General features: G+C 34.5%; 6 protein-coding genes across 6 annotated transcripts; all 6 read right to left on the minus strand.

Moving 5' to 3' along the window:
* Window positions 1-1876, minus strand: EV154DRAFT_602526 (peptidase M24, structural domain-containing protein). The gene is made up of 4 exons (XM_051607298.1): window positions 946-1876; window positions 721-877; window positions 611-653; window positions 1-555 (listed from the first exon to the last, which is right to left on the minus strand). The coding sequence occupies exons 1-4, from the start codon at window positions 1837-1839 to the stop codon at window positions 243-245; spliced, it is 1407 nt and encodes a 468-aa protein (XP_051457811.1). The 5' UTR covers window positions 1840-1876; the 3' UTR covers window positions 1-242.
* Window position 1877: 1 nt separating this feature from the next.
* EV154DRAFT_602527 (uncharacterized protein) lies at window positions 1878-5093 on the minus strand (the record flags this gene model as incomplete). Its single annotated transcript, XM_051607299.1, has 14 exons — window positions 1878-2369; window positions 2431-2442; window positions 2515-2589; window positions 2617-2620; window positions 2726-2763; window positions 2832-2848; window positions 2926-3019; window positions 3083-3703; window positions 3767-3994; window positions 4054-4223; window positions 4285-4416; window positions 4471-4628; window positions 4689-4795; window positions 4850-5093. 14 exons carry the CDS (start codon window positions 5091-5093, stop codon window positions 1978-1980), a joined length of 2292 nt encoding a protein of 763 aa, XP_051457812.1. The 3' UTR covers window positions 1878-1977.
* Window positions 5094-6381: 1288 nt separating this feature from the next.
* Window positions 6382-8036, minus strand: EV154DRAFT_223588 (uncharacterized protein). Its single transcript, XM_051594442.1, has 4 exons — window positions 7617-8036; window positions 7467-7551; window positions 6802-7411; window positions 6382-6709 (listed from the first exon to the last, which is right to left on the minus strand). Exons 1-4 carry the CDS (start codon window positions 7724-7726, stop codon window positions 6456-6458), a joined length of 1059 nt encoding a protein of 352 aa, XP_051457813.1. The 5' UTR covers window positions 7727-8036; the 3' UTR covers window positions 6382-6455.
* On the minus strand, window positions 7910-10375 carry EV154DRAFT_223602 (uncharacterized protein). The gene is made up of 6 exons (XM_051594443.1): window positions 10266-10375; window positions 9324-10215; window positions 8706-9234; window positions 8566-8647; window positions 8421-8495; window positions 7910-8368 (listed from the first exon to the last, which is right to left on the minus strand). The coding sequence occupies exons 2-6, from the start codon at window positions 10083-10085 to the stop codon at window positions 8041-8043; spliced, it is 1776 nt and encodes a 591-aa protein (XP_051457814.1). The 5' UTR covers window positions 10086-10215; window positions 10266-10375; the 3' UTR covers window positions 7910-8040.
* A 643-nt stretch (window positions 10376-11018) lies between these two features.
* On the minus strand, window positions 11019-11327 carry EV154DRAFT_420475 (P-loop containing nucleoside triphosphate hydrolase protein; the record flags this gene model as incomplete). The annotated part of the gene is made up of 1 exon (XM_051595951.1): window positions 11019-11327. A coding segment is annotated over one exon (309 nt), but the record flags the coding sequence as incomplete, so codon positions are not given.
* Window positions 11328-12494: 1167 nt separating this feature from the next.
* Window positions 12495-13808, minus strand: EV154DRAFT_420504 (uncharacterized protein; the record flags this gene model as incomplete). The annotated part of the gene is made up of 3 exons (XM_051595954.1): window positions 12495-12763; window positions 12826-13132; window positions 13608-13808. Coding segments are annotated over 3 exons (777 nt in total), but the record flags the coding sequence as incomplete, so codon positions are not given.
* Window positions 13809-15912: the final 2104 nt, after the last annotated feature.

Below are 15912 nucleotides of genomic sequence, written 5' to 3' on the forward strand. Positions count from 1 at the left end.
AGGTCTCACCTTTAAATTTATTTGCATTCTTATAATTTAACATAAGATTGACACGTATAATCATTTTCCCATCAATCAGGCTATTCCTTTATAGCATGCCAGCTCTTGTTTATCAGTTTATGAATAAAACTAGTTCACACAATTTTTTTTTCCTTTCTTTTCATTTTTTTTTTTTATCATCTCAAACAAATTCAAAGAAAATAGAAAATAGGGCAGCAGCAATGTAAATATGTGATAAGCTTTTAATGTTTCATAAGTGCTTCAATGTCTTGCACTTCTTTGGGTGCAATTGTAAAATTTTCATGTCCATCGTCAGTAATTAAGATAGTATCCTCGATTCGCACACCCCCAATGACACGATACTGATTAATTTTCTCCATGTTGAAATAACGTGCATAGGCTGGATTCTTTGTCCAGATATCAATACTCACATCATTAAAATAAAGACCCGGTTCTACAGTAACCACCATATCTTTCTCTAATGCTCGGTTCAAATCCAATGTGACTCCCTTCCTTCCTTTTTTAATCTGATGCGTCAAGATACCTATCCCGCTTCTATTTATCGTTAATTAAAAAAAATGACATGTCAATGTTTATTTTGCGCACGTACCCTCCAACATCGTGACAATCAAGTCCAACTGAATGCCCTGTGCCTATTATTTATGATGTAAGTGAAATTTCTTTTTATCAGGGTAAGATCTTGCTCATATTTAGACTTACCATGGAAATAAAAAGCGCGGTAAACTCCCAGCTTCATCAGCTCATAAGCATGTCCAACCAATATCCCAATACGTACAAGCTCGTAGCACAAGACTCGTACAACCAAGTTATGCATATCTCGCCATAATACACCTGGTCCAATGAGTTTCAAAACAGCCTATATTTGACATATCAGTAATCATTACAAAAAAAAAAAAAGGGAGTGTCCAATCAAAGATGACCTACATTTTGGGCCTTGAGTACAATATTATAAATAGTTTTGGCTTCTTCTGTGAATTTCCCATGTAAAGGAAAAGTTCTAGTTATATCACTACCATAGCATTTATACTCTCCTCCGGCATCAACCAAGATGAGTGTATGAGGACTTTTATCCGGGATCAGCCTGTCGTTATCCGTATAATGCAATACAGCCGCACGCGGGCCAGAAGCAACGATAGGGATGTAACATTGTCTTGCCAATCCATTTCTTGCACATGTCCATCTAAAATTGGCCTCTAATTCTGCCTCATTATACAGCGATTTATTCTTGCTTCCAACAAGAGACATAAGCGACATGTGAGCGTGAGATGAAATACGTGCCGAGTATCGAAGAATTGAAATTTCCCAAGGAAGCTTGATCAATCTTGCTTCATTGATAGCAATTCTTAAACGTGATTTGTCTAATTTTCCGTGGTATTCCTTTGGTATAGCAGATACATCCGTTGTATCTAAAGTAAAGATCACGCGCGGATCAATGTCCGCGATAAACTGTGGAAGCTGTTTTTCTGTGAGAACAAAATCTGCGTCGTACTTTTTTAATAATTCTGTAAAAGAATCTGGAATCCCTTTCCATAACTGTTCATCAGGGGAGACAGTAGGTGGAATTAAAAATATTTTGTCAATGGCAAGAGCTACCAAGATATGATAGCCAGCTTTTTCAATACCAGATAAGTAAAAGAAATTACTTTCTTGCCTGAAATCAACTTCAACATCCGTATCGTCCCTTGTGTGTGTCACACCACCTCGAAGGTAGAGTAAGGCACCAGTGGAGATGGGCGCTAGATTCTCTTTTACTTTTAAATAATTGGATCGTGTGGGTAACCTTTGAGGTAGTGGAAAAGAGTCATTGGAAATATTCATGAAAAAAAAAGGGGGGAAAAGGTAAAGAAAAGAGATGAAACTCAGTTTGCTTGATGTGATCTTGGTTCATCTGACGATAAAAACAAAAAACCTCCCACGCTTCTTAAAATTAAGGTTTAATTATGATAAGAAATCTTGTTAACCACCCCCACAAGAAGATCCGCAGCTAGATGATGAACTTCCACAAGAACTACTTCCTCCAGAACATGATGAATTAGATGAAGAATGGAAACCTGATGATGACCCAGAGTTGCTATGTCCAAAAGAAGATATACCTGCACATTGCGAAGAAGAAACATAATCTCCACAGTTACTCCATCCTCCGCAACCGCTCTTTTTGTTACGGTCTGTACTTGCTGTAGATTCCGCCCATGTCTTGCTGATAATATACCAATCAAACGCGTCACCCGCTGTATTATATCGAGTGTTTCTTTCAGCATAAAAACGGGTATAATTTTTTCGATTTTTGTGTGTCATAAGCACTGGAAGATTTTTAATACCCTTTGGGTTATAAACAGGCGAAGATCCCTCTATTGAATGGGAAGTTGTTTTTGTAAATAAGGTGGACCCTTCATTTGTTGTGCTACTTACTGGTTAAAAACACTAATGGCATGACCCAAAAATTCGGGTTACTCTAGATAATTTAAATTCAGATGTTGGCATATCATAACATACCTTTCGAATAGCGGGAAACCACTGGTATATTGTCTCCACTGGTCGTAATAAACGTGCCGCTATCATTCTTGGCTTAAATAAGTCTAAATTTTTAGTCATCTATGATTTCGAGTCCAATATATCCTTTATGTTTAAAACCTTTGATCCTTTAAAAAAGTACCAGTTAAAGGATATGTTTTTGTTTTGGACTAAAATATTGAACGACTTATTACCTAATATTTTCGTCCCATTGATCTAAATAGTCGGTGTCTGCATAATTAATACAATACAAATTAGTTTTTTTTTTTTCGATTTCAATACTCAGGTACATGACTCACTTCCACAAGTGCTAGTTCTAATTTCAATTTAATATGATTTGTTAGCATTTTATTCCTCCATCAACATATAAAAAAACATCATGCAATTTCATACCCTATAAATCCGTATTTTGAAGTCTTGACGTTTCCGAATTTACTGTCAAGTACGCTATCAGAGCTTTTCAATGTAATAAATTCCTTGATATCACCTAAGCCCATATACAATGAGATTGTTTTTTTTTAAATAATTTCAATAGTATAATTTGTCTTACGTCTGTCGTGAAAGCTTACTTTCTCCTTTTCGTACGATAATTTGTCCTCTTTTTCTTCATCATCATTGTTGCAATCCTCATTTTTATCCTCGCAACTCTCATCTTCTCGGTATCCTTCCTGATCTTTGTCTTGAGCATTATTAGGAGACGATGACTCTGATAAACGCAGCCTGTATGGATATGATTGTGTGTATGATCCCGGCATAAAATCAAGCCCAATCAAGTTTTTAATTTTTTCAGCGGTGGTCGCCTTTTCAGACGTGGATGCCATTTTAGGATGAGCACCTACATCGACAAAGGAAGTACAGAGCTCTATCGTCTTTTTCTTTTTTGAGGAAAAAAATTGTTTGAACTTTGTCTTGATTCCTGGATTTTCTTCTACAATTATTGGATTGACAATAGTAGGTGGAGTGAGATTCTCAGTGTACTCAGTGGGTTTTGCTGTTGTTGTAACTGTACGTATCTTACTCCTTACACTCCAAGCCAAGTCAGTCTTTTCGACATACTCCTTTAATTTTTCTTCAGGAATAGTATCATCATGATTAATTAATCTATGAAAGTGTTTTTGACAAAAGCTTCGATAGTTTTCGTGATGAAGCATGTGGGTGTGCCATGCAAGATCTGGGATATGGAACTTGTTAGCATTACCGCTTTTTTTAATAAAAAAAGTCTGTGAAAACTGACCTATCTCGTACGTTGGAACCGCTGTTAAACCATGATTGTCTTTAATCACATTTAAAAATTCATTGTAATGCCTAATACCCCGTATAATACCAGTAGGTGCGTCCCATAAAATAGACTTTGTTACTTTTACAGCAAACTTGTGCTGACGTGCTACAGCCTGTATTAAGTCAATAGAACTTCCTCGGTAAGGCGTACAGAGATAAGTACTCTGAATTGCATCGATAACAGCTAAAACCAGATAAATTAGAAACAATGTCATAATAGCAGCAATATGCCTAAGTTTATACCGTCTTCATGCCAAGAACCCGGAATATAAAGTTTCTTTCGTGCCATTTGATCCCTCAATGGTCGGAGCCCTTCATTGAAAGGCAAGCCCTTGATATCTTTGATAGGAAGTAAAAGTTTATTGTCATTTCTACCAGCAGTTTGGATACCTCTTGAGTCCAAGAGTAGTCCTCTAATAAATATGTAGAAAATGGTGAGTCTTTATCATTATGTATGCTGGTATCTCTACATACGCTGTCGTACGAACTTTAGTATTATCGGCTAATAAATTAGCTTTTCCAACATGCTTTACTGTGAACATGGAATTACAACAATGACATTGTAAAGCCACAGAATGATTTGTTCTCCATTCGGTATATTCTTTCCTATAAAGTACCTTTAGAAATGGAATGCCATGCTTTTAATAAAATTTGTCATACCATGGTGATTGTATACTAGCGTAACATACAATACATGTGACAGTTGCGCAGCCTTTTTTCAAAACTTCCTTTTCGGACAACTCGTAACTTTCATCGTTCATAACTAGCTTCCAGTCATACAATGGTGCATTGTTTGACTTGCTTTTTTGAAGGTCGTGCTTGAAAACAGTCAGATGATTAGAATAAAAGCACATTTAATTTATCAGACAAATAATTACAATCTGCTTAAGAGGAATTTCTTTGGCAGTAAATGGTGGTATGCGTATACTGTCTTCGTAAAAACGATAAGGGCTAAGCATATGTGATTGCCAAAAAAATGCGACATCTAGGGGGGTATCATTGGTCATTGATATGGTAATACATGACTCCTATATCTTACCAATGGGGGGTATGGCTCTATCTAAATTACGATAGTAGCGTTTTTTAGAAATCCATAAAAAGTAACGATATTCCGCTCTAACAAGATACATTTTCAAAACATCTTCCGTCATAGCGCTGGTAATATCCACGAATCTTTCTAACAATGACAAATAATACCAGCAATTTTTTACAGTGACTACTGAACTTAATGTGGGAAATTCTGAGGTATAATTTTCTATGGGAGGTTCTCTATCGAAATACATTTTAAAAATTTACAGTAAAGATAAAAAGAGAAAAAGCACCAACACCCGTTTTTTTTGGTGTCCTTTAAATATGATAAGCACATTGTCGTATTTGGGTACGATCTACTTAAAGAATAATTAAGCAAATCGTCTAAATAAATAAACTATGAAATTAAAACAACCTTTGATGTTGCATATCAGCATACGCTTGTATACTGCTATACAACTTCTCCTACTTCGAGTACATACTTCTATATAAAAGATTGCATGATTGGCCTAAATACGATATACGAATGACAGTTGGATACAGAATGCTATACCACTGAGTTACGATATCACCGATCGAGAAGAGAAACTTCTCAGATCAATCAAGAATTATAAGAAAGAGAAACTTAATATTAATAGTTCTCTCAATGGATTAGCTACCCAGAGAGAGAATAGAACAGCTATTAATATAAATGGTTCATTTACTTATATATTGATATAATTATACTGCTGATAAAGAGTATAAAGAAATAGTGTATGAATTAATGGATACCTAGCTTCTACAACCAAATATACAAATATCGATAAGACATTTTATATTTGGGATCGTAATTTATTCATTACAAAGATAATGAATAAATGATCAACTATTATGTTCTATTGCCAATTACACTTGACAAACAAGTATGCATCTTTTACAGTAACCGTTGCATGATCTGATAAATAAGTGTCTCGTAATACTAAAGATTTATTAGCATACTCATGCTCCCGATCCACTGATATGGGACAACGTTATCTGGAAACAATTCTAACGAGTAGTATCCATTTAACTCAAGGCGGGAAACAAAGTATAGATCTATTCCAAAACCAGAAAGGTTGACTCATCATTAAAACTCAGGAGAGTTGTGCAATATAAAAAGGATCAATTATTTCATAGCAGCAGAGTTCTTTTAGTCTATTTTTACCCTTAATAAAAATATACTTTTATCTCATTACTTTTCTATGTAATATTTTGTCAAATACCACACACATAATGTTGTACACCAATTGCGTTACTCTGGATACATAAACTGAATTATGCTTATATTTAGATCACATTATACATTTTGAGAAAAAGACTTTTAAAGCTACCTAGAGTTGTTAACATAATGCGGTGGCAGAACTAGGGTCAGTAATCCTAAACATCCACAGATAAAAAATCTCGGAGCTCAACAATGTCATTAAACAAAAGGTGCAACAACATACTTTCCTGGCAGTGAACGTTTTTCAGGTATTTCTAGAAATTTTGAAAAAAAAAAAACGATAACTATCGATAAAAGGTGAGGCCGTAAGAGATCATCTTTAACAGCATTTTTAATAAGGTGGTTCTGGACGCAGGTTTTAAAAAAAAACTGTCGTTCAAATATAAGCGAGAGTCAATGGCTCTCCGAAATTTTTAAAGTCTGGGCCAGTTAACCGATTGGCAGTCAATACTCTTACTGACACTTTAAGAGAATAAGTACTGTTAATATATTTACACTCTAAAATCATCATTGAGATTGGACGTTCTCTAAAACCGGGATGTAACAAATACTTTGAGCCTTCAGAGTATTGGTCTAATAGAGCACAATTTGTCAGTATGATACTACTTGAATGACTTAATTTGAGAATCTCTGGTATGGTACAGTTACCAAAATTATGGAAATTTCTGTTAGAAAGAAAGAAAAAAGGGGAGGGGGGGATTTAAAAATGGTAATATGCTTACCAGCCATCACCGATTTTTCGCGCCGTTCATTAAATTTTATCAGAAATCTTTTCGTTGGAATTGGTTTCCCTTTCTGTATAAAAACAAAGTAGCTATCGTCTCCCCATATAGTATTATTGATATCAACGTTGTAGGGTTTTTTGTCCTCAAATGTATTATGCCTTAACCGCACAGCATATGTCTCGCTTGATACTTGACACAACGTCCCAGTAACAAACCTTTCGTAAATATATGGCTTGATGCAAGTAATTGGCTCTAATAACTGCAAAATTGTTTCTCCTAATACAAATGCCTGTGTATCTTTCTCTTTAGACTGTAGGCTGGCATCAATTACTTCTTGCAGTAACATCGTGTATGTTGTACAGCTCAGTGACTCTTGAGGCAGATTAAATGGGTTCCCTAAAGTAAAAATATAATCTACTTCATAATCTCCAAATAGCTTTTTGTTTGTCAAAGAAGCTGCTATTATTGTTGATATGTCTTTTAAAGCTGGTTTCAGATCTGCTTCTATGAGATTACGAAAAAAAATAACGACACCACAATCACATCCATCGCTGATTTGGAACTTTATACTGGAACCCATGTCTATACTCTCGTTGTTCATTGTCATCTAGTTACTGATTATTTAGTCATATGATAATCAATATATCCGAGTTTTAACCTACGAGTTCGACCACACATCGTTTAAAATTTTCGCTGATATTATTGTATGTTTGAAAAGAGTCAATATTATGTTGTTTGTTATGCTTTCTGTGTGTAACACAATAATCAATTTGACAGGCGGCCTGTAAACTCTTCCAAATTTCCTTACATACGGTGTCAAATACATCATTAATATGTATGATTTCATCTTGGATAATGATGGTAGCCGCATTTTCTCCAGATAATGCGAGTTTGACAACTTGATGCAGCGTAAGTTGAACATGCTTTGGGAATATTTGTGCGACAACAAAGTATGATTTGATCTTGAAGCACAAATATTCTAGTTTTATTTGAATAGCTGGGAGAATTTCCTCTCCATGAGTGCAGAATCTTGCTTTTCGAAGACCCTCTTCCTTCTGTAGTATTCCACTTGCAAAAAATAATTTTTCCAATTTGTTTTTTGAGCCGAATACATTATCTAATAAATTCTTATCGACAGAGACACCATACCAGATGTTATTGCTTTGCCAACCGTTTCCAAATTTATCTTCCAGCTTTTTTTCTAATAGCTTGTTGAGACTGTACAGATAAGCGATCTTAAAAAAAAGATGTAACCTGGATGGCAGGTAGTGAATATATTGCTGTCTTCTCCACAAGGTTCATCCCTCGATATGAAAAGATCGTCCATTTCGACGTTTTCTGCAAGCTGCTTAAGTAGGTTCGGATTCGAGGAAGCAATATATTTCTAATTTCCTTTGGCCAATCTGCACTTGTTTTTATCCTGAGGTAATTGCTTAAAGTAATCCCTGATTGCATTTTTTGTAAAATTCGATTTAGTAACTTGGATACAGGGTTACTTTGTCTTTCAGAATTGGAGTACATTGCAAGATAGCTTCCAAACATGTTATCTAAATGACGCTTCAGTCTACACAGTAAGGGTGTTAATTACAAGAAGTGCTCCCTTTGCCCATTTTTACCTGTTCGTTATATGTAGCATCGGCCTTTGATATAATTCTGACCGTACAATAAAGCTATCCAATGATTTCAAACCACTATCAAATCCCTCAAAAGTAAGCCAAAATTCAATTATAATAAACTATTAAGGGACCACATAAAAACTACCTTTCAAATGTTTCCGTTTGTTTAGTCTGTCTATTTTCATCCAAGTATGTGATAGTGGTCTTGATTTTTGTAGGTAACATATCTATTTAGTCGAAAGAATAGTTTAGTACGCAGTAGATAATAAAAATAAACTTATTTACCAATACTGATAAAATATGTAGGTTTCAAAAGGCTTTCGGATTGCCCAGTTTCTGTATCCTTAGGCAGTATAATTGGGTCTCTGTGCGTGTTAAACTCATGTAATTGCTCTTTTATCAACTTAGCAATTCCATATTCTCTAGTAAAAAACCGATGTATTGGGAAACTAAAGGTTCCATTGTTTTCGATCAATTTGTACGAATTTTCTTGCTCTTCACCATAAGTTTTCGACCATTTTTCAATTAACTTTAGTAAGCCATATGTATTAGAATTTTCAGAGATTCGGTCTGTATAGAAAATGACCATCGATCTAATCTTTTTATTGCCCATATCCTGGAATAAATTATTCATTTGATTTTTAAACTCGGTTTCAGCAGGACTAGACAAGTTTTCGTATATATCTTCCACAGTTATTAATCTAATGGCTTCGATTTCTATCTTCTTTAAACCATATTGTTTTTCAAAAAGATCTGCTAAGTCATAAAAAGGTCGATGTGATGAAATTTCGTACGAAATTGAACTGGGCCGTCCCTACAAAGAGATCAGAAACGAAAAAGTTTAATGCCTTTTCTTGATAAATCTCGACATCCCTCCCCCGCCTTTTTGTTTCTTTTTCTTACATGTTCGATGTCTTCTTCTACTAAATTCAATTTTGTTAGCATCATGTCAATAACTTCTGGTGCTAATATTATATTGGAATGCCCTTTTAGACGGGCTATGAGCGACAGTCTTAATTCTTCCAATTCAATGGCTATCTCGAAATGTGCCTTCTTTGATAATTGTGGGACAGACCTGCTATTTATTGCTGTCAAAGCAGGATACTGGGCTGTAACTAACTCTAGATCTACATTCATTCGGTTTTGAAAGTCTAATGAACAAATAACATACTGTCTGCCAGGCTGTATCCCCTCATTTTTAATGGGATTAATTGTTGATTGGATGTATCGAAAAGTCGACTCTAACTCTGTGAAAAAAACTAATCTGCCGCAGTTGCGATATTCATCAATAAGACCAGCCTTAATAAATAGATCCTGGATTAATTCTTCTCTAATTCTGTAGTCCCAGTTTGTAGGGAGAGTAAACTCATAATAGAAATCCATATTTGTACAATTTGACTTTTCTTTCCAATAATCAACTTCTTCCATCAATACTTTTATCACTTCCTCGAGAATAGTTTTGTCTTGTGCTTTACGTTCATAAGAATCTTGCTGTGACCTCCAATAGATATTGTGTAGTTCCATAAATATGTTGGGTACGTACACAAGATACTCCTGGTATTTTTTAAACTTTTTTATCAGTGCATCGGCTAAGTCACCTGTGGCTATAACGATTCCGGTATCAGAATAATATAAAAGCGAGGTTTTTCTTTGTTTTTCTTTCATTCTTTATTAAAGCATGTCTGTCAGAATAAGAAATGATATGCTGCTTGGATGTTGACTAACCTAAAATCTCCCACAGGGTTTTCATCATAAATGGACACAATTCTAGATGCGATGGAGTCATCGTCAACGTCTAATTGAAGTAAGCAACATTGTAACGTAAAAAAAAAAAAAAAGACTTACTGAAGCTAATACAGTACTTATGCCTAGAATAATCGTATTGTTTCCCCATTTTTCGTCCCCTTTGACAAGAATTAAAAGATTAGATTTATACACCTTTTGCCATAATGATGTCGCAAAAAAAAAAAAAAAAAATTTAAGTGTCGCACTTTTTTAAAAAACAGTGTCGCACAATTCAAGAAAAGAGTGTCGTGCTTTTTTAAAAGAAAGATGTCGCATACATAATTGTTTATTAAATAGGACGGCCTGCAAGGCAGTCATCAAAACGTCTATTGGAATAGCGCGCAAACCCTTCAAAGATGACTGGGCAACTTGGTTGCTAGCGTCTGCAATTATTTAAGGAATAGTACCTTTTTTAAATATAAACTCTTTTTTTACACTACTCTTAACGGAAGACCAAAATTGTTCTATTGGGTTGGGTTCTGGAGAGTAAGATGGCAAGTAAGAAAATGCGAAATTCGAAGAAGCATTCTTCGATGAGTGGGAGCTAAAGCTCAATGGAGCTAATTTCTTTTTGCTTGACGACGCAAGGCCACCATCCTTTGGTCAAGGGCAATTTGGTAATTTTCTGATGACAGAAAATATTATCACCGAGTTTAGTAAACTTTTCCACAAATTATGAGAAGCACTTATTGTTTGTACAAATTCCAGCACATAATAAATGTATTCAAAGTATTTTCAAAAAGTAAATTCATTGTTCACATATTTCTGGTCTCCACATAAATACAAGTATTATTATTGACTTCAATAAAATAATTAAATACTATTTTTCCATCTCAAAACATTTTCGAATGTTATTGCTCTTGATACATCGTAAACAACAAAAGCACCAACAGCACCTTTAAAGTATACTCTAGTAATATTACCAAATCGCTCTTGTCCTGCAATATCCCATAACTGTAAACTAATCATCATATCAGGCTCGTTTTGAATTATTTTCAGCGCAAATTCTACCCCAACAGTAGACTTATAGTGACAAGTGAATGTATTGTGAACAAATCGTCGTAAAATCAATGTTTTTCCTGTACTCAAATCTCCTACAACTAATATTTTAAACTGATACTCTCTCTACGAAGGAGATTGAAAAAAAAGAATGATTAAAAAACACATTTTCTTCGCTTCCCAGGTTCTCTTCTATACTGTGATTACCATTTGATTAATGATAAGCAAGAAATAAAAAAAAGAGGTAAATATGTCAAATAATTTTGTGTCTATTTGTGTATTGCACCATTTTTTTTATCTAATTGGATTAATCCTCAGTGCAAGTTAACCAATATGAATGCCTCAGTAAGGGCAACGTGGCTCTGTGCATTACACAAACATAGTATAAAAAATGATGATCTCCACTTGTAAGATAGCCTATAAAAAATAGCTTTTCCTTTGTTTGGAGACACATCGAAGAATATTTTAGCCAATAATATACAGAGACTGCAAAGAAGTATTAAAAAGCAAGTAGCCCTTTACTGTCTTTAATAAATTTTGCAATAAAATAATCAATAATAAGTATATGATCCAAGTTTTACTTGAAAGTTGTTGGCTTAAAGAAATATTATGTCTGTATCTCCAATGACATACTGCTAAAAAAAACCCTCAGTTCTGTTTTAAACAAGAACGTGTAAATTTCTAAGAATGAGATTCTAAAAGTGTTTGAAAACGCTTCAAAAAAGATATTCATCAAACGCACTGATGAGTAGCATCTCAGCATATAAGCTCAAGCGACTTTCTAATAACTTTTGCGGTACAAAAGAAGCGCATCATTAGTTTTTGAACTGTTAAGCAAAAATCTTTGACACTTCTGCCAAAATAGAGTTTTCTGGCTTGATGCTACGGAATCTATCGTACTGCTTTATTTAAATCACTAGTTTTCTACCGTCACTAGTGTTTATTTATCTTTGACAGAACAAACACTCTTTTTACGATATTGTACGATAACAATATTAATGGGTGTTGTATTATATTAACAGGTACATAGAAAAAAAGACGCTGGTTTTTACTTTATACGGCATGATGCTGTATGACGAAGAGGAAATAATATTTAATAAACTAATCAATAAGTAATACTATGAGGGATAATACTTTTTATGTTATGAATTTAAAATGAATAAGAACAATAAAAATTGAACATAGTGTAGGTATAATGACTATAGGTATTGGTTAATAATCATCGATGAATAAGAGTGTATAAAATGATAAAAAAAGCACCAGCTCATGCAGAGGAGGTCTTTCTTTTTTTTATGAGTCTTTTGACTCAGGTAAAAAGCTGTCCGGGAAGAAATAGTCGCTGTTTTTGAAAGGATTTAAGTTTACGTGCGTACTTTCATCCTTCAATAATTGTGCCGTTTCTTTGATTATTGAAGTACAGTTATAGACCAAAGCCAAGATTGGAGGAAGGAGAGCTGGTACTTGACTAATATTTTCGGGCATCTTCAAGCGAGGAGAGGAAAACAAAATACCAACGGAACCTTTGGTAAATGCCATAACTTGAGCTCTGATAAAAGAACCTATCGCAAGGTTAGCATAAGCTGATAATAATCTCATAATAATAATTTTTTTTTTGGCTTACCATTGATAATAAATGACACAATTTTGATTTTGTTCGATTTTATCTTGTATTGGTCAATCATTTGCTTGCAAAAGCTTCGCATCATTTTGGAACTTTTCAACTTCGATTCTTGCAATTCTTTTGTCCCATTTGCTCCATGGTTAACCAAACCTATCTCTACATAACCTAACTCCGAAGAAAGGGGCTTGAAGGTGAGACCGGAACAATCTCCGTTGGCTTGACGTACTAATTGTTGGTTGGTACCAAGCTCTCGTTGTGAATTTTTATTGCTATTGGAGGCACTACTTTGACAGCCACTATAGAGAAGCTATATTAGTATTCAGAAGCTGAAAAACAATATTCCTTTTTTTTTTACAACATAATATCTTACTGAAAAATTGTTTGTTTTAGGTCGATGAAGGGGTCGCCTTTGAAATTAATATTTTGGATTATCAAGTCTTTCATTATGAAGCAAAAATATTGCGCATAGAATAGATAATCAGATATATAAACAATCAATACTTTTGCGTGGATCAACTTCCTAGCCTGGGTCTAGGGATATCGTCTTTTTCCAAATATTTAAAGATGTATTGAGAAACATCAAAGTTTTTTTCAGTGTCAAACTGATAATAGGCAGTGTAGCTTGAGCTATAATGGTGTGTGGGATTTATGGATCATTGATGTATGTTAAGTTTGTCATTTCAAAAACAGGCCTGCGGCAGCACAAGGCTTATTCAAACCAAACCTCCGTTTCGGTAAAAATTTTGACCTTCGCTGCGCTGCGGTAAATTTTTGGCCTGCACTATGGTTCGGTACGCTACGCTTTGAAAAAGCCTTGTATCATTTAGAAGATCCTGCTGAGTGACAAAAGGAGTAAAATTATCGCTTTCAATAAATAAATCCAAATAGTTTAAAATGCTGTTGCGACACCAGTATTCTGCAGGTTGAGTTCTTCGGTCATAGCGCAGTTCTTGAAAAGTTTGATCTATTGATTCGAAGTCATTCTATACAAGAAGCTTAATTTCACGAGGTTAAAACATTAAAACATATGCCTGTTACCTTCCCTTTTAATTTCATTAAGATATTGACAAGTGATTCAGGTAAACTTTTGCTCATATCAGTAAATCCACTTTCCTTTTCAATTTCTTTAATTTAATCTGCAGTAAGCATAGAATTCAATTGATCATCAATACTAAGAATATATGAGTGAAGAGGGTTATTATTTTGTTAACTAAAAAAAGCTTCTGTTACTGCATAGATAGTTACTTACTGTTTGACTTTAAAACCTTTGGCGTGTTTATAAATTACATCTTCTACTACAGCGCCCGAACTTAAGACCCACTTGTGATTGATATTTTGATGAATGCTGCTTATTGAATTTTTGTCATTTTCGCTTAATAAACGTTGATAACTTAATGAAGATGTTGATGAAGTACGAGAACCGCTTTTTGAAGCACTTTTGTTTTTGAATAATTGACTGAAAATTTTCTCAGACCAAACATCCACATGTTCTTTGTCACGAATTATGGTAAGTCCTAACTTCTTAGAAACGTCTTTGAACTTTTTTTTTTCCAGTTTGAGCAATGAGTTGTTTTATGATCACCATTGTAACTGTCTATAATATGCGATGATATCTGTTCAACGAAGCTGCTCCACTGGACTTGTTTTACGCGATTTCTAATTGCAAACACATTATGTTAATTAAGTTTGGTTAATAAATGACATTAATGACTTACCATCATTCAGACTTTCTAAGCTCATTCTAACAAAGTATATTGCTATAGCAGAAAGAAAACGGTAATTTTTGACGGAAATGTCTAGACCTCCGTATTTTTTTCAAACGTATTTTTTTTAGCACTTACAGGAATTCCGGCCAGAAGACCAGCAGGCCAGTATGTTTGCATCTATCGAAAATACATCCCTGCTATTCACGGTTCGTGAGTTCCAAAAACTCAAGAACTCTGCCTAGGAAATCGCCCTCCTGTAGCAAAGACTAGCCGCAGCCGCCATATCACAATATATATCTTTTTCAATTTAGCTTCTTTTCAAAGAAACAAGAGTCACTACTAAACAAAACTTTTTACGTGATCCGTTATTTTTATACGATAAAAGAAGTATGTTAAGAGAAAAGAAAAGGAGAAGAATAAAGTGTGTGAACCAGCTTTATTTACAGATAAACAAGCTTATGTCAGGATGATTTTATTTATCTATTTTATCATCCATAATGTTTGAGCCTTTACTTAAAATAGAAACACTTGCAAAAACCTCCCAAGCAAGTCAGAGCTTGGTAATTGTCTATATGCGTTCCAGTAGTAGCTTGTAATGACAGTGAAGCAGATTTTATGGAAAACAGAAATCGATCATCCCTTGAAGTTTAGATGATATGGCATGTCAATCGACGTGTAGACCATCGCGTGATTCTAAAAAATTCGTTTGAAAAAAATACGGAGGTCTAGACATCTCCTAAAAAAAGCATGGCTATAAGTGAATTTACTTACCCTCTTAAAGAAGGAGTTTATATTCAAAAAAGACACCATTTGTTGTATACGCGCGACATCATTTTGGCAAAAGGTGTACCTTACATGACCGCGGCGTTTCATTTAATTCAAGTACACGGTAACACAACAATGTACATTATGAGTAAGGCGATGCTCATGACCCATTGCAAGCCTTCCCTTTATCATTCAAGCTTCACTTTGTAAAAACTTGTAGTTATTTAAGCGGTTTAGACAATGCCGCAAGAGAGTAATTTCGTGGTTCTCTTTGAATACTCGAAAAAGCCAGTTTTATTACCCATTAAACACCTCACTAATTCGAACAGAAGCAGAAAAGGTTGCCTCTTTAGTTGGCAATGTAAGTTGCTTTGTAAAAAACCTCTTTACTTTGTAATACGAGCAATAGGTAATCAACTCTTTCCCGTTCAGGTATTTTCAATTGTTAATCGACACCATTGTTTTTAAATGAAAAACATAATTCTTAAGCATAACGCATATTAAAGATTGCTACACAATTACTTCATCGTCGTCTCCGAGTTGTAAAAACTATTTTTTTCACAAGTAAACAACGCTATGTCTCCTCATGAAGCTCGTCTGATCTATACGCTTTGCG

Source organism: Mucor mucedo, assembly GCF_025094135.1.
Source record: "Mucor mucedo strain NRRL 3635 chromosome Unknown EV154scaffold_43, whole genome shotgun sequence".
Taxonomy (NCBI): domain Eukaryota; kingdom Fungi; phylum Mucoromycota; class Mucoromycetes; order Mucorales; family Mucoraceae; genus Mucor; species Mucor mucedo.